The 18,527-nt window shown below is 37.4% G+C and overlaps 1 protein-coding gene across 2 annotated transcripts; it reads right to left on the minus strand.

Moving 5' to 3' along the window:
• Positions 1-5,806: 5,806 nt before the first annotated feature.
• TSPAN6 (tetraspanin 6) lies at positions 5,807-12,850 on the minus strand. Of its 2 annotated transcripts, none has more exons than XM_053579644.1 (8): positions 12,296-12,660; positions 11,687-11,875; positions 11,312-11,386; positions 10,467-10,565; positions 9,931-10,065; positions 9,181-9,264; positions 8,077-8,182; positions 5,807-7,344 (listed from the first exon to the last, which is right to left on the minus strand). In XM_053579644.1, the coding sequence occupies exons 2-7, from the start codon at positions 11,696-11,698 to the stop codon at positions 8,114-8,116; spliced, it is 474 nt and encodes a 157-aa protein (XP_053435619.1). In that variant the 5' UTR covers positions 11,699-11,875; positions 12,296-12,660; the 3' UTR covers positions 5,807-7,344; positions 8,077-8,113. The 2 variants fall into 2 exon arrangements, with proteins under 2 accessions (XP_053435619.1, XP_053435620.1); XM_053579645.1 differs by lacking the exon at positions 12,296-12,660 and adding an exon at positions 12,693-12,850 and having other exon boundaries at positions 5,810-7,344.
• Between the last annotated feature and the right edge of the window lie 5,677 nt (positions 12,851-18,527).

Raw genomic sequence — 18,527 nt, forward strand, 5'->3', positions numbered from 1 at the left:
GAGACCCAAACCCAGTCAGTCTGGCCCTAAATCTGTGATCTTAACCATGGCTTCCAATTTGTGGGAGAAAAAAAAAAGATTACAGATACACTGGTACATGGAATATGTGGAAGGAATCACAAGGAACTTTAACCACTGATCCCCCCTGGGGAGTGGGAAAGAGGTTAGGTAGGAGAGGGAGACATTCATTTATTATTTTATACCTCTTTGAACTCTGAACTTTAAAAACGTTTTATAATAATTTGTGCATTATATTTTGTAGATAAGAAATACCTATTTTTAAATCAAATCATCAGTTACCTTTGATTTTTTTAGATTATACATTTTTAATTTTCCCTGAATTTTTAAAAATTTTCCAAATTCTTTGGAGTGGGTCTTTAGAATAAGTTCTCAAATAATGACCATGACATGTTTCCTGCTACATTTTGCCCTGCAGTGTTAGAGCCCCATGATGAGACTGATGCCGAGATGGGCCAGGGAGGAGGCTAAGAAAGACCATGACAGCATTTATCATTCACCTCACTTATTCAGTTGTTGTATTTAGCCATTTATACTCTACTGTTAATATATTTGACATGTCCGCTTTCAATATACACAGTAGGATATGTTCACCAGTTTGATATGAACATTCTAGATTATATATAGAGTTATCACATTGTACCCCATAAATGCAGTAATGTACACAGTTATGATCTAATAAAAATAAAATTAAAATTAAAAAAATAAAGTAATATGGAAATTCGTAGGAAAAAAAAAAGAAAGACCATGACAAACGGGCCTATGTGTTGTGCTATGCTTAGGTGAGACTGTGGTTGGGCTGGATTCAAGGCTGCACTGAGCTGTAGTGTACAGTTCCGAAGTCCCTGGATTCCCTGGGGCACACCAGGAGGGGGCTGGCATCCTAAGAAAATGCTGCTATCCTGTAGGGGGATAAATTATCTGTATGCATGTGTAGCTGTACAAATAAACCCATTTAATAAAATCATAAACTTGGATTTATGCCCTCAGGGTGAGTGAGTCTGCCTTCAGCATATGTGAGTGTCTGTGTGGCATAGGTTTATTTTTTGTTTTTGTGGATTTTTCCCACTTGATATTTAAAGATAATTCACAAGGGAATATGTTATGAAGGCAACTAAGTTTTGCAGAGTATCTTTACTAGCATAGAAAAGATTAGTTTATAAACTTTAGAAAACTTTAGACTGTGTGGCAAGATGCTTTTTTAAAATGAGGATTTTTGCATCTATATTCATAAGGGATGTTGGCTTGTAGTTTTCTTTTTGTTGTTGTTGTGTCCTTTCCTGGCTCTGGTATCAAGGTGATACTGGCTTTGTAGAATGAGTTGGAGAGGATTCTCTCCTCCTTAATATTATGCAATAGTTTCTGCAGGGTGGGTACCAACTCTTCTTTTTGATTTGTTAAAATTTGGCTATGAATCTATCTGATCAAAAAATAAATGCAAGTGGCATAAAAGCCAAGGGTCTTTTCAAACCACCAGACCCAAGGGATTAATTACACAGGAGGCTACTCAGAAACAGGTATTTGGAGAAATGCCATAATTTGCCAGAGATAAAATGTCACCTAACAAGTACCAGCTCATGATTCTGACCTGCCTGTGTGTGTTCCTCCACTCAGTAATCATAGCAACCAATGAAATGTCTTCTTAGAGGAAATAATTCATGTCTGCTGCAGAGAATCTGCTTGAGAAGTTGTGTACAAGAAAACTTTCCCATACTCAGATCCCTAGAAAGGTATATGCTAAAATAACTTGACTAGTGAGAACTAAAGCTTTTCCAGAACCAAGGCAAGAGGATGGAGAGCATAGGACTAAGAAACTTGACTGTTTCTTCCTGACTTTGACACTGGGCACGCACAGGACTAAGAAACTAAACTCTTTATTTCTCACTGAGCACGACGTGTGATCTTTGAGTCAAGGAACCGTTCTTGAGTTCAATTAGCAACATTAGTTTGTAAACTGGGAATATGATCACTTTACCCTTCCTTACTACTTCACAAGATTATTATAAAGACTGGTAAACAATCTTTGTTATGAGAGGAGTTAATGTTTAGACTGTGATTAACTTTATAATCTAAGTCCCTTTGTTCAATGACATCATGGGAGTGAGCAGTAACCCAGAGTTTGTTTGTTTTTAATATGTAGGTATTGTGTACTAACACCCTTCAAGGGCATAGTGTAAGGAAATAGGATACTCATAAAGGTTTCCTTTTTAAAGATTTCATATTCAATAAAGATTGATTAGAAGATATTTGGAGGAGAAGAGAATCTTTTTTTTTTTCTTCCTTCTGTTCTCTGGCTATGGACTAGGGTCACATAATACTCTCTGCTATTAAGATGCAGAAGAATCCAGTGAAAGAATCATGGGCTTCAGAGTCAGATTTCAGTTCAAATCCCAGATCTGCAACTTAATAGCTGCATGACCTTGGACAAGTTATTTAACCTAATCCTCAGCTTTTTTGCTATTATTTTTCTGAAAAATGGGAATAATACTACCTCCCCACAGTGGATAGTCAATTGAAACAATTATTAAATGCTCAATAAACATTAGTTCTCTTACCTCCTCTCTAGAGGAAAAGTTATTGAATGGGAAAAAAAATTTTTTAAATAAAAAGGTCTGTTCAAATGGCTTACCTTTCTTAAACCCATTTTCGTGCTTATGAAGTACATGGCCTTTCTGGACATGTGAAAATGTGTGCATGCCATCCTTTAACTCTCAGAATCTCTTAATGCTGTTCCCTAGGTGTGTTGCCCTAACAGTGTACATAATGTAAGTACTCTCCATTTCCAGTGGTGATTCTGAGTAACTGTATCACCTACCATACACTATATACAACCATTTGTGAACTGATTCTTTTTATCCAAGCAAGTGCCATGTCAGTTTGATTTGCTTGGTGGATGTTGCCGCTAGGCTTGTGTTTTCCCAGAAAAGGTGGTGAGAAACTTCTGCCAGGAGACAGAGCCTTTCCAACTCACCACTTCAATATTTTTTTTAAATAAAAACTTCGAGGATATTAAAATGAGAATACCACCAGATCAAGTATGACAATCCCAAAGAACTCATGCTCACCTGATAAATGCATGTGACAGAGCCAATGATAGTGACCACTTAAGACTAGCTGACCCATTTTCCCCAATTCTCATAAACCATGTCATCCTTGGTGAAGGAGCCAGCTCAGTTAATGTGGAAGACTGCTTGCTTACTGCCCATGCACTAAATGTTATAGGAGGAATGCTTTTAAATTTTTAAGCATTCAAAATGCTAAACTTTGGGGAGTTAGAGGGAGTGGGGAATACAGGCAAGCTGCTATGACCAACACACAACTAAAAGGCACAACTTGAGGGTAAGAGGTTTGCCCTGATAATCATCTGCATTTAATTCCTCAAGGTAAGGTTGGCATAATCTAAGAGCAGAAAGTCAAATACAAGGCCTTGGGGGCAGCTACACTTAAAAAGCAGAAGGAAATTCAAACAGCAAAGTAAAATAGAAAGAGCAGTGAAAGGGAAGGAAATCAGGATAGCACAAGGTCAAAACAAGAAAAAAAATTTTCAGTAACATCAAATGCAGCAAAGACTTCAAGAAAGAGAAGCAGCAAAAAGTGATTTGACCTGGAGGAAGTTAGCAGTGGTTTCTGAGGTTAAGTGGTTTCTGACTGGGCAGGTGGTTTCTATTACATAAATGGTGCCTTATATGGAATGAGATATTTAAATCAACATTTTATTTCACACAGAACATTAAAAGGCCATTATAATTAGACTCACTCATTCATTTATGCATTTACTGTGCTCTTACAAGTGCCTGACTCTACTAAGCTCCATGGGGTAAGAGGTACCTAATAAAAAACCATAATTAAATCATACTTGCTTCTCTCTCACAAGCAAGCTGGGCAAAGTTTAAACCTGAAGACTTAAAAATGAAAGTCTCATTTTCCTGTAGCTGTTACAGTTTTTCTGATATGTTAGCCTTTTGTTTTCCTTTTTTTAATTAGAAAGGTTTGATTTACCACATCATGTGTCAACCTAGAAAAGCAGCAAACATGTTAAATCTCAAAGTATCTTATGTATGCTGTGAGGAAAAACAGAAATAGCATTTACATCTTGCTTTAGTTTCTTTTTTTTTTTCTACAAACACAAACAAAAGCCCACACAGAATAGTCCAAAGGAACTGGTTTCCTCAGTTTCCCAAGAAAATGCATATATTGCTTTCTGTATCATCATTTAACAGTGTTTGGCCACATCACTGGCATACAACGAATTTGGATTTTGACAAGAGGTTGAAAACATCAAGAATCTTTTCTCAAAGAATCTTTTGTGACCTCGGAGGAAAACCAAAAATGGCATTTACAGTGTGTTAGGTATTTATTTCCACTAAAATGTGATGCCTAGAACATAAACCCAACAACCCACATGGAATCAGCGATGGAAAGCTATGAAGCCTGTGGCTCTATAGGGCGCCGGCCCCATATACCGGAGGTGGCGGGTTCAAAACTGGCCCCAGCCAAAAGCTGCAAAAAAAGAAAGAAAAAGAAAGAAAGAAAAGAAAGCTATGAAGCTTTCCACACTTTCAGAAAATATACCTAGAGATGTCTGCTTCTCAAAATGGAGTTCAGAGCTACCTTGCAGCAAGCAACCTGGTGCCTGGAAATAAGGCAAGAATACATTTGGCACATCGAAAATAATTATTTTAAACCTAAACCATAGATACATTGTGAAAAAAATGTAAAATTCTCCTGAAGTTACTTCAAAGCTCAGAGCCCAGGGCTCTGCCACTAATGAAATTCACTTTCTCTGTCATTACAGGTGTAACCTATGGAAAGGCACAGACCTACTGTGCCAAGTTACTATGAGCCAGGTGAAAACTGGGTCTCTCTGGATCTAGTGAGCCTTCTCTGTAACCAGCTTTTCTAATTAGCAAACTATTAAAGACACATGAACTTTTCTTTGCACCAGTTACAATCAAGTGAAATCAGATTCCTCATTACTTTGAGACTTAAGGCTTACAATCCAGTATGCATATGTACACATCAGCTATAAGGAACTTTTATAACTGGCTATCCAAAATAAATTCATTTTAAAAATAAAAAGACCTACCTGAAGGGCAATGTATGGTGTTTTTTCTCTTTCTACTTTCCTATAATTTTTTTTAATAATAAAGGGGAAACATTTTTATAAAAAATAAACTCCTACCTAAAAAACTTAAAAGGTTCTTCAAGACAATTATGATGAAAAATACCTACCTAAAAAATCACAGATGATCTATTAAATATTTGCTTCTTTACATTCAGTAATGCCCATAGCCAAAGATCTGATTTACTGCATTTGGAGAGATCACTATTTTTCAACTTTATTTTCTTATCACTTTATCTTCTTATGTCAAGTCATCCCTGTTAAATATTATAGTGGAAAATATCCTTTTCTGTGCCTAAATTTCATTATTCTTAAATAACTAGAAGTTTTTATCTACTTATAACTGATTGCCTCTTCAATTCAAGGACTATATGGCAATCAGAGATAAATTCAACTAACTGATATATAGACTCAAAACTAAAGAAATAATTCCCCACTTCAACTGAAATTTTAATAATTATTAATTTCCTTATTAAACTTCCTATACAACTTTTTATTGTAAACTAATCAAAAAGTCTTTCTCTAGGAGAATGCTAAGCATCTGCTGTTTCATATCATGGAATTTACATGTTTACAGGAAATAGTTTTTTTTAATAAGGACATTAAAAGTTATAATAACACAAAGATAAGACTTTATTTTTTTAAGACTTTAGCCCTACATTATATATCTGAAAACTATATTCCAAAAAGAAGTGTGTAGCTTAGCTTTCTCAGTGGAAACAATCATTCCAGTATATTTTCTAAAAGTTAATTTAAACACAGTTCTTTTAGAGGAAAACAATATTTATTGTGTAAAAGATTTATATTTATTAATCAAAGGCACAAACCAAAACTAAGACTATTAAAGTTGACCATAATATTGACAATTAAGTTATATCAACCTGGTAAGGAAATACCAGCTAAAGCTAATGAAGATAAGTTCCATTAAATTCCTAAGGAAAATACAATTCTGACACCATTTAAAGTAATAATTAGAACCTTTTGAATAATAGGGAAAAATAATAATAAATGCCTTATTTTGGAGGCAAAGAAATGTAAATTTTGTGCTGAAACCTGATATATCATAGAACATCAGTAGTGTCTTTCAGTCTTGGGTGCCACTCTGATGATGGATGCCATCCAGTGGCCTAATGGAATTAAATTACACATTGTGACTTTCTGCCTGTCATCAGAACAGAGAATAGTGGAACAGTTCAACTTCTTGGTGCACCTTATACAATTAAATCAGATAACCTTTGCTGGGAAGGGGCCAGTTCATGGAGGTCAATTTTCTATCGCACTACATCAATAGCAAATTCAGGGGGGTCAACTTTCCACCTTATAGCACTACATCAAAATAGCAAATTCACAGTGCCTTCCAAAGACTCCACGCTAAGAAGAATAACATTGTAAGGTACTCGTGAAACTAAGAAGAAGAATAACATATTCTTCTTAGTAAAGTAACTCAAGAATGGAAGAAAAAGTATCCAATGTACTCAGCCCTACTATGAAACTAATTTTTGGCTTTCATATGAAAGCTATAACCCAGTTATAACCTAAGAATATGGGGAATGGGGAGAGGGAAGGGAGGGAGGGGGGAGGATGGGCAGAGGGAGAGTGATAGGTGGGATTACACCTGCGGTGCATCTTACAAGGGTACATGTGAAACTTAGTAAATGTAGAATATAATTGTCTTAACACAATAACTAAGAAAATACCAGAAAGGCTATATTAACCAGTGTGATGAAAATGTGTCAAACTGTTTATAAAACCAATGTATGGTGCCCCATGATCGCATTAATGTACACAGCTATGATTTAATATTAATAAAAAATAGTTATCTGATCAATAAAAATGTTATGCTGGTTCTCATTAGTTCCTTTATGTTCACTTAACTTTTCAGTGATCTCCAAATGGGAAGCATCACAATGTTGTAGGCTTGTAACCTGTACATAATACAAATTAAATTTTCTCATTACAACAAAAAAAAAGAAGAATAAAAGTCAAGAGAAGCAGTATTATTTCATTTATAATTTACTAGCTCTTCCAGTGTTTTAGGGGACAATCTAAGATGAACGGGACAGAAGGTGGACTTAGAACATATTGAACAAGTATCTTGATCGAATCAGCCTATTGGTGTAGTTCTTAAGTCTACTTAGGTAAGAAGAGTCGTCAGTCTTCCATCCAGGCAATTTTATAATTCATGGGGGGCTACTTTAAGTATCCTAAAATTAAAGGAAAAAAGTTAATTTGCATGTTGCCCAAATTTCAACATCTGTATTCACTTGCAGACATGCTCGTCTATTCCCACCAATGAAGACCTTCCCATGTGTCCAATTAAAATGTGAAGGGTGCCTTAGGGATCAATTCAGCCAACAGTTCTCACAGTATTTTACCATTCAAACATTGAAGCTATTGAAACACATGTTTCCCCAAAATCTGGTTTCTGGTTAGGTCAGATGAGTTTATGGCTTCAACAAAAGTTCACGAAAAACAACTTTTTACCAGAAAACAACACTCAATTACTGGACTGTGGTAACTGAAAACTAGGTAAGGGACTAGGGAAAATGCCAATCAGTATTGGTCAAGAGCAGAGAGCACTTGCCAGGGAACCTCATGAATAAAGTCATTATTGGGATACTTTTGTTTCTCCTCACTCCATGTCAAAATATGTTAAAAGAGGAATCACCTATGATCTTTAGACTGACATATATATAAACATGTAAACCCAAAGAGACTCTTCTGTTCCACAAATGGACAGAGAGTGAACATATAATGAGCTGTAGCTAAGTCACTGCTTTCTGTCTGTGCCTTGTAGATAGGTCTCTTGTGTATATGGTGCAAGATTTAAATACACTACTGGAAAAGACCTTCTTGGCAAACTCAGTCCATGTATCACATGCAAAATCTGGAGTAAATATCAACACCAACAGAGCTGATGACCAAAATGAACTCACCTTGAAGTTGGAGAGGAGTAAATCGCAGATACACTGATTACACTATCTCATACTGGTTATTTGTTATGGCACGAGAGAGGCAGTATGCTAGAAAGATTCCAATAAGCTGGAAATAAAATATGAACAAAATTAACATACAAAGAGCTTGAAGACCTCAATATATTTTCCTTTCACTTGTAATTCATTAATAATTTCCTTCCTTGCTTTTTTCTACACAGTTTGTTTAGTGCTACACTGTATGTATAGCAGTGCCTGTAATATATTCAGAGAATACATGAGCCAGAATTTCACAACTGTTAATTCTGAATCTTGCTTTTTGTAGTTTCAATGCATGATTGCCATGGTAAAGAGTATATAAGATGGCAGTAAAAATTTAGAAACCTCTGTAGTTGTGTAGGAAAACATAAAACCCAAGACCTAAAAATACTGGAATGAAAAGAGCAAAACATCTACCCTCCCTAAATAAAACAAATATAAATAAATTTCTGAGTACAAGAAAATGTGATATATATACCATGGAATACTATTCAAACATAAAAAGGAATAAAATATTGTATTTTGCAGCAACTTGGATGGAACCAGAGACCATTATTCTAAGTGAAATATTTCAGGAATGGAAAAACAAACACCATATGTACTCTCTAATAACTAATCAATGAGCACATATGGGCACTGAGAGACATCAAGGCCATAGGAAATCAAGAAAGGAAGAGGAGGAGAGGAAGGGAGAGGTAAAAATCTACCTATCGGGTATAATCAACACTATGGGGGTGATAGACACACTAAAAACCCCAACTTAAGCATTAAAAAAGTATCCATGAAAGAAAAATATTTGTACCTCCTTAATAGTTTGAAATTAAAAAAAAAGACCTAATCGCAAATCAAAATCAATATTACAAATATACATTAAATCTAATCAAGATTCCACTATAAGAAAAACAAAGTATTTCTACACTGTAAAATTCTGAGAAAATGTTGACTTCTTCAAAAATGTCCTTCCTTACTGTTCCAGCCCCTGAGGCAAAAACTTTAAGCACTAAAAGTAAAAATCTTCTAGCTTACCCTATGAGAGGGATGAAGTATTTCCTAACTACAAGGACTTACCTGAAAGCAAGCAACTCCAAAGGAAATTCCTGCAACAACTCCCATTTCTGACTCTATAATGGTCATCACCTTTATAAAACAACCCTAAAGGAGGGAAAAATTAAGTACAGCTCAAGAAATCTTTGCTTTTTTTTTTTTTTTTTTGAGATAAGAGTCTCATTCTGTAGCCCTGAGTAGAGTACCATGGTACCATCATAGCTCATAGCAACCTCAAACTTGTGGGCTCAAGCAATCCTCTTGCCTCAATCTCCTGAGTAGCTGGGACTTACAGGCCTTTGCCAGCATGCTGGGCTAATTTTTCTATTATTAGTAGAGATGGCGTCTCACTCTTGCTCAGGCTGGTCTCAAACTCCTGAGCTCAAGCATTCCACCTACCTCAGCCTCCCAGAGTGCTAGGATTACAAGTGCAAGTCACCATACCCGGTCCACTCTGTGCTTTTCTTTATGGTAATACATACTTTGATCATACAACTCCACAGAAAGACATATATACCATAGCCTTTGATTGTCATTTTATTAAATTCTATTCTCTTCCATATGTTCTGAACATAATTGTCATTCCCAACTCTTTCCACCTTGTGAATTATGCATGTAAAAGTGTTACTTGCTAGTTCTGTGACCAATTCTTACCTGCCCAGACCAATTCCACTTACAGGTAATAAGGTGAGTGAAAATTAAAAATTGAGTCAACTCTATATTCAGTGAAGTCCTCAAATATTGTCAAACAAAAAGTTTTAAAAGACTCCTTACCTCATTGTTCACTTTATCGGCGTCTCTCTGTGGAGAACAACCTTCACGTTTACAACAACTTTTGGGAAATCCCTTTTCTGAGTAATAATTAGTATCTGTCCAATCTCTATAATCGGTGACACCACAACAGTGCAACTGAAAAATCCAACAAAAGCAACTATAGTTCATATTACAGCTCTATAGTCAAACATCTAACCTAAAATCATCTACTGCAATTTGTGCTCAAAATATTTATTATACTCAATGATCTCTCTCCTGGATTGATTCAAGAGATTAGTACTCCCCTCTCAAGAACTGGCATTAATTTCCTGCTACAATTGGTACTAATAGTACTTTGGTCTATCATGCAAATGGGGAGGGAAAAAAAAACAGGGGCACATGTAAGGAAAATAAAACAAGTCACAGTTCTTGTACAAGTGCACAACATCTAGTAGCCAGGCTCCATTCTTTTCTCTGAAGCAATAGGGAATGTGTTCCCCTCTTGAAAAGCTACCACCTATAACCACTTACCAAAGCTACCACCGATAACCACTTACCGTGTTTTGTATCTCGTCTACTGCATCGCTTTTATAATCTCCCGTAGAGTTATATTGTTTCAAAGCCTTCACATAATTATTCTTAAAGCTGTTCTTAATCTACAACAAAAAAACACAATGCCAGTAAAGAGATATTCTGCAAAGTTCTTTTGGTTTCTAGGTCAAATAGTTCTCATCTAACCATTGGTCCTATCTCTGACAGCAGCAACATGTATGATAATCAACTTCCATGGTCCAATCATGTCCTCTACAGCAATATAGTTTAGCTGAGGGGACTACTAAGTAAAACAGTATAATGTAAGATGATAACCACTACAAGGTCAAAGAGCTGTGGGAGCTGTGGGAGTATTTATCTAAGTACTGCTGTATTCTGTAATCTCCCATCTTTCTCTACTTTAAACTGAGTACAAATTTAAGCTACAAAACTTTACTTTCAGAGACCATACCATCACTTTGTAAAGCACTCTCGCTGATGAGTCTTCACTACTCACTGAATGATTTCCTAACAACCCTGGGTTTACCTGATTTCTAATTCAACATTAAATTTTGATCATCTGTATTAAGTATATCCAATCTTTTCAAAACACATGGCATAAGTGAAGAAAGTATCAATATTTTCCTATCATTAAAATTCAAAACTGTACTATCTCCACATTAACAGGATATTTTACAATATTCTAAACTTTCTATTATGTTAAAAGTGGGCCAGAATTTTTAGAAGAAAGTCATTTTTGTCAGCTACAGGTTTAAATACAGAGGCCTAACTCTGTTATTTAAGTTAATTCATTTTTATCTCTTAAATGATAATTTTTAACATATTAAAAGCTTCCCTAATTCAGGCTTACCTCATGTCTGAATACAAATCCTACAATGGCAGCGACCAGTTCGACCAAAAAAATGAGAGTCAGAAACATTGCATACTGCAGAATATAAAAGAAGTCCAAGTCAGCATAAATAAGCTATATCATAGCTCCAAAGAGAGTCAAAGAACAAATAATGTCTGCTCAATCAGTTCAGCATGTTCTTACTGAAAAGGGCAGGGGAAACAATAACAAAATATCTATTTTGAAAGTGGAAATTGGCAGCTGAACTGTTTTCTTGGTAAGTTTTCATAAGAAACAGGAAAAATCATAAAGGGCCATGGCCAGTTCCAAGAAAACAAAGACATACAAGAATCTTTTCTAAAACCAAGAATTGACTTAAAGAAAACAAGGACTCACCAGTTTTAGCATCCATGCAGAAGCTCGGCAGGTAGCAAAACAACCGAAGGTGCCCAAAAGAATAATGCCAGTGCCAGTGCCAATGAGCACAAAGGGGACATTGGTGGCCTTCTCGTTTAAAAGGGAAAAATAATTCTCTAGGCTCACCTTGCCCCAAATGCCAACGGCAAGGAGGACAACACCAGTGATCTACATGAGAAATCAAACAATAAAAAGTTATGTACTGTGTAGAGAAACATCTTCAAATCACAAGCCACGAGGTATTTAAGACAACGGGTGTGATACGCTGGAATATGGCAGACACGAGGGCAGGGTAGTGGAGAATAACAGAGGGTAGGCTGTGGACAAGGTATCTTAGCGAAATTCCCACAATTCATCTTTTGTGTAAACACAAGCCCAGGGCATATATGCCCTAGGGATCAAAACTTCCTTAACTGTTAGAAAGAAAACCTTCTTGGAGGAAAAAGTGTTTCAGTGAGTTCCAGGAACTTTTCCCCTCGTCCCTCCTCCCACCCTCAGTTTAGGGATGAGCCCAGGGGACAAAGGAATGGGTACGCAAAATCAAACCCAAAGGATACACTGGTGGGAGCAGAACCACACCATACTTACCTGCGAAACACTCCCCTCTCAAGAAGCAGTGAAAAGAAAGACACTATTATGCAAGTGAGCCCTCAAAGGGGCCGGCCGGACAAGCCTAGCCTCTCCAGCGGCCGTGGGACACCCTCTCCGTGCTCTGGAAACTTTACTTCCCTCCTCCGCCTCCCGCACCGACCTCAAATGCTCGGCACGTCTGGGTCCCAGCTCAGCCTGTCGTCTACCTTCGTCCCGCACCCCGACCCCGGCGCTGGAGAGATGCCAGAGCTCGGATCGTCGCCAGCGCCGGGGTCCCAGAAGCGACGGCCGTGCAAAGCACACACCACCCCCGACCTGAGCTCTCTGTGCTAAGGGTCACACCCCCTACCTAGCCCAGGATTCCCAGCCGCACTCGGGCGCCTCTGTCTCTCACCCAAAAGATGAAAGTGTAGATCAAGAGGACGCTCTTGAAACAAGTAATAACTGGTTTAGTCTGCAGTCTCCGAGACGGGGACGCCATCACTAGCCCGAGACCCTGCACCACCGCACCGGGCGATCGGAACAGAGCGAGCGAGACGCGGAGTCTCCGGAAACTGCCGAAAACTTACGAGCTTCTACAACTGAGAAGAGCCGGAAACACTGTTCAATTTTCTAGAGGGTGAAGTCCAAGAGGCTGTCCGGAAAGTGATGACAATTTCCGAGCGCCCCCTGCCGAAGGTTACTGGAAACTATATACAAAGGTTCTAGTGTCGGAAATTTCATAGGTCTTCAAGTGGAGCTTTCTTCTTTTTTTTTTTTTTTTCTCAGCTAAAGAATCTTTCCCGCTCCCACCCCTCCCCCGTCCTTATTAACTTTATCATATTGTTTCTATCACCAGCAGAGCCAGCAGCGCTCTGAGATCCGGCCTCCCCGGCCCCTGGTGCCCTAGAGGGAAGCAAAAGAATGAAAAGAGGTTAAAAGTGACCTACATGAGAAAATATGTACAAGAAATATATTTCCAATAAGAAAGCAGATGGCAAACCAGTATACACAGTTGCATATGCTTACACAGAAACAAAAGAAATGAGAGATTTACCTCTGGTGGAATTAAGCTGATTTTTTTCTCACTTGTTTTGTGCTTTTCAATTTATGAACATTATTTTATGGGATGGAGAGTGGGGACAAGAATGAACGAATTGAGGGAAATAATCACTTGTCTAAAAAAACTCCAAAGCTAGGTATAAAGATAACGATAAATTTTACAATTTCCCTACAGTCGTTACAAAACTCTATTATCCATCTCCTTCCTTATCCTCTAAAGAAAGTGTTTTAAATGTAAATAATAATGAAATGTACGCTCAGCTATTAGCTGCAGACTTCCAAGGGCCTCTATGGAAAATGCCAGGTAAATGTGACCCCCTCTTAAATGCTAAAACTAAAAGGCATCATAAATTCCAACCCCCATTAAGAACCAGCTGATCACATAGAGGTTAAAACTTAAGGTCACACAGTTAATAACAAAACCAAAAGAGATTATTATGCTTTCTAATCCAGGGTGTCTGGTCTCTTATACAAGTTGCATATGTCTGCTCCCTGCCAAAGAACTTCTCCTGGTTGTTTAGATCTTCCTGGAATTGTTGAGACTATGTTTTGTTCAAAAGGAGTTAAAGTGCTTACAAGATGAGAATGAATCACCAAAGTTTTCTGTTCCCAATATGTCCAGAAGTAGCCCTGAGTCAACCTTAGGCTTGGAATTAAAAAAAAAAAAAATGAGCTGATATTAAGAATAAAGCTGAGGCTCTTTTTGTTTTTGGCTTGTTCTCCAAATAGTTCAAAGGCCTTAAAAACTTGGATCATGCAAATCAGCAGCACATTAGAGTGTAAAGTTTTTTGATACATCTGTAAAATGCGAATATTTCTTAAGAGATGTATGTGGAAGTGCTTTGCCTAGTACATAAGAATAAATGCACAAATTTACTGAGCTGCAAATATAATGGTTCAATTCTATGCCTCTCATTAAAGGGGGAAAATGAGCCTAGACATTACAGATTCCCCATGTTTCCTGTTTTTTGGCATCTTTTAGGCTTCAAGAGTGATCAAATGAGCTATTTATGTTGCCCTCAATTTAAATAGGTCATTTGCTTCTCATGGAAGCCTCGGGGTTGGGATGTCTTTTTCATCTAGTGAGTTTTAAAACACAGTTACAAAATGAATTAAATACAAATAAATTAATAAAGTGGTATAGGCATCCTGATCTTTTTATTCAGGAACATTAGTTCAATCCTCACCATTCATCTTTCTAGAAATGCAGGAGAGATGTAATCCAGGAGAAAAGAAAGAGACCATGGTTGGGTGTCAAGACTCAATTTTCAGTTTAGTGGAAAATACACACTTAGTGAAAGTTTCTCTAGGCTTTCCTACTCCCTCTCCTATATGGGGAAAAAATAGCTATTTGCTAGAAAACCTAACACTAACAATACTAAAGATATGTAGGATCATCTAACTATATAGTGGATAGCTACTTTTTCAACTAAAATCAAGTTAACTTTGTAGAAGTTGGATGTTTAGTATTTTTTCCTATCATGTATGTAGGTCCATGTTTCAATGTAATGTATTATGAATATATTGGTCTATATTGTTACAGCAAAGAATGTGTATTAAGGTCTAATTTCAGTACCAAGTGCTTATGTGTTATCTCTAGAAGAATGGTGTTAGAGGGTTACATCAGTTCCCTATCCATCATTGTTGACATAAGCTTAATATCACAAGTAGCCATTTACTGTATTGCTATTGCAAAAAGCCCTGCATTTGTGTAGCGGTGACTGCTCAAATGTTTCTGCTTGAAACCTTGCTTTAACCGTATACCACAAGACTAGAAAACAGGAATGTTCCATTGACTGGTCACACAGAGCTTCCCTGTGCTTTGAATATTGACCTAGGACCAATTCCTATAACATCTTGCCAGATGTCTGGGGTACAAGGGAGCAACTATTAGAGAATGAATTATTGCACTGCCAGGCTTTATACTAAAATTTTATCCTAAAATTACAAAAAACACACAAATATATGGAGAGAATGGGTAAATGATACATCTATATACACTATACACCTATAAACACTTTAAGACAAAAAGCAAAAGCCACATCTTATTTCCAAGAATCTGTTGACTTTTCTCCTCTCCCTTCCTCTGCCACTCACAACGCTGCTTTGTTTGAATGACAGTCAATGCCAAATTAAACCAAAGGCTGACATGGAAATTCATACTTCTATGGCCACAACACCTTGCAGCACTGCCTCCCACTTGCAACACCCGCTGTCCCCTGCCCCCACCATTCCACCAAACCCAGAAGTTCAATTCAGTTCAAACATAGACTTGAGTCTGTATACAAACCCACATGAAAGAGGCATCTAATCCCATCTAAGGCAATTCAAGAATTCTTAGCCCATTAAGTAAGTTTATTCTGTAAAGTATTAATAACTATGATAGTGAGCATTGACTATGTACCAAGTGCTGTTGCTAAGAGCTTGATACATATTACCTCTTGCATACCTCACAAAGACCCTATTATGAGGTCATCACTACTACTGCCCTCATTTTACAGATGAAGAAACAGATTGAAAGAGGCTAAGTAACCTGCTAGGTCTTAACCTCAGCCAATTTCTGTTTTCTTCATCAGAAATGGGGCCTACTTTGTGATGAGACATGGCTGTGGTTGTACAAACAACTTCTCAGCCCAGAATAACCCAAGCAAAGACTGTTATCGTACAAACATTTATCCATGAACAAGAACTCCTAAAGCATGAGGACCTCAACGATTGCCACAATTTTGCCTTGAACTTAGGCTTTTTTTTTTTCTTGAGTTTCATTTTTGCCTTCAGTCCAATAGCCCAATCACCTAGGAAGTAACCCTGCCTATCCCAGAGTGGTGAGATAGAGAGTTCAATACTTTTTCTGGTTCAACCTCTTAATTTCTCCCTCTGAGCACAAAAACACACTTGATGTCAAAATGTAGGGAAAAAAGGAAAACACTTTCCCTAAGTATTGTTGCTGCTTGTTTTACATTCAACATTTAATAGGGATTTGTATCCCTTCTCCATTAACTTCCTGTAACCTTACAAGATTAGGTATAATGTTTTTCATTGGCAGATATCAGGCAAGGGAAATGACATAAACAAGAGCCCATTGTTAGGTCATACCTCCCCTGTGCCACCCTCACCTCCAACCTACCCCCATCCCCATGAATCTCCTCTCTCACACAATCTCAACTGATTTCTGACTACTTTCCAGTATGAATTGTCTGCTCTATACCAGGCCAATATGATTACCCACCCTGTAAGCAAACCCTGTTCCCTACTCCCTGCCCACTATCCAACTTCACTCAAAATTTCTGCCCCTACTCAATGTCCAGCTCAACCCCAGTTCAATATCAACCCCAGTTCAATGAGAACATCTTCCCCCTTCCCACCTCTTTATCTAATATAAGCACTCAATCTGACTACACATTCACATTAATTCAGACCCTTAGTCAATTACTGCAGTACCAGCTTACCATTTCTACTTACCTATACTACATCTTATTGTCTAGATGTTAAGAAACTACTGAAGAGCTAGGGTGGCAGGGCCACGGCACCCCCTTTTATACTCTCCTGTATGCCCTAGGTCATAATGCTCGATTGATGAGCTCATTTGGTGCTCAGCCAATCCCTGTTGAGCTGACTGCTACTGAGGTCATAGATAGGCTCTGGGGGTAACTAGTAGTTACTCAAGGATTGATTACTGAAATTAAATAAATAACTAAATGTCTAAGCCATCCCACTATCACACTGCTATAAAACAGAAAAATTAAGTTGCTGGATATCTTGGGATATTCCTAGTCTCTTTCTTAGGTACCAGGGAAGAGACATCAACCATTTCCCTCAAAATACATGTTATCTTTTATTCACATAATAAAGTTCCCATTTTCATTTTCTAATCCCTTTTCTAGCATTCCTTTAATTACTTTTGGCTAAGTGCTTATCATGGAATTTAAAAGCACCTCCTACTTATTTTCTTAAAATCTCATTTTATGTTGCAGTCATCAAATACCTCATCATTTAAACAGTTCATTGAAACAGTTAATTCATACCTACAGTTTTAAAAATTAGCTTCTGTAATATATTTTTATTCTTACTATCTTATATATATTCCCATTTTTTTCTGTGAAACTCTTTTGTGTCTATTTTTCATTCATTTTTTTCCATCTACTCCTTTCAGATTCTATATGAATCCTTTCCTCTATTTCCATCCCTGATCTTATCTTCATCAAAAAAGCTCATAAAAGGGCGGCGCCTGTGGCTCAAAAGAGTAGGGCACGGGTCCCATATACCAGAGGTAGAGGGTTCAAACCCAGCCCCAGCCAAAAACTGGGGAAAAAGCTCATAATATACAGTTTGGGACAGAAAGAAATTAGAAATAGTTTTGAATGATATTAAAATTCATAATTCCATGTCCACTTTCTAAGAAAGTTGTTTCTAATCTAACCTTGTTAAGCTTTGCTGACATTTCATCAGTTTCCATATCTAATATTTCTTAAAACAACACTTTACTGACTTCTGAGAGGCTTCAGATTAAAAGTCTTACAGTTGAAAATGGTACTGGACTTTAATAACTTTAAGAAATTTAGTATATATGGATATTATCAATCTTTTTGTCTTTGTTTTCTCTTTCCAACCAAACCATACAAAGAGGTGTTTTACACGTATGTAACTTTCTATCCCCATAGTGTCTAAACATAATCTTTTCCACACATAGTACATGCTGCAGAAATGTTGCTTTTTAATTAACCCCATCTGTTTCTGATGAGCTCTTCATATTATTCATCCCAGTACTTGACAGGAATGCTGTCCCTCTCCTCTCACACATCCCCTTAGTTTGATCTCCCTATGATTTCCATATTCTCTCCCTTCACTTTCTTCTTTAATCTCTGTCAGCCATCTGTCCCATCCCTTCTAGCTCTAAGTTAGATTGAGGCCTTATGAAGCATCCTTGCCCTAACATATGCTAGTCTCTGTGTTGGGTGCTGGGAATAGGAAGAAGGCTAAGACAAGTTTCTTGGCCTCTAGGCACTCACAGTCTAATATGAGCCAGAGATAAGTAAAGACAGTGACAACAAAGTGTGAGAAGTTCTATAATTGAGACATGTACAAAGGGTAGTGAGAGAAAAGGAAGGCAAATTAACCATCTCTAGCTGGGATGGGCTTGAAGAAGCTTCTCAGCAGCAAGGATAGATATGATTTCGACAGGCCAAGA

Source organism: Nycticebus coucang, chromosome X (assembly GCF_027406575.1).
Source record: "Nycticebus coucang isolate mNycCou1 chromosome X, mNycCou1.pri, whole genome shotgun sequence".
Lineage (NCBI taxonomy): Eukaryota > Metazoa > Chordata > Mammalia > Primates > Lorisidae > Nycticebus > Nycticebus coucang.

Excerpts from the sequence above, each read along its gene's own strand:
- TSPAN6 (XM_053579645.1), bottom strand. The coding sequence starts at position 12,779 with ATGGCGTCCCCGTCTCGGAGACTGCAGACTAAACCAGTTATTACTTGT. Across the intron at positions 10,566-11,311 it reads GATTTGTATTCAGACATGAG|ATTAAGAACAGCTTTAAGAA; the intron begins GTAAGCCTGAAT and ends TTTTTGTTGTAG. Across the intron at positions 10,066-10,466 it reads TAGACGAGATACAAAACACG|TTGCACTGTTGTGGTGTCAC; the intron begins GTAAGTGGTTAT and ends TGGATTTTTCAG.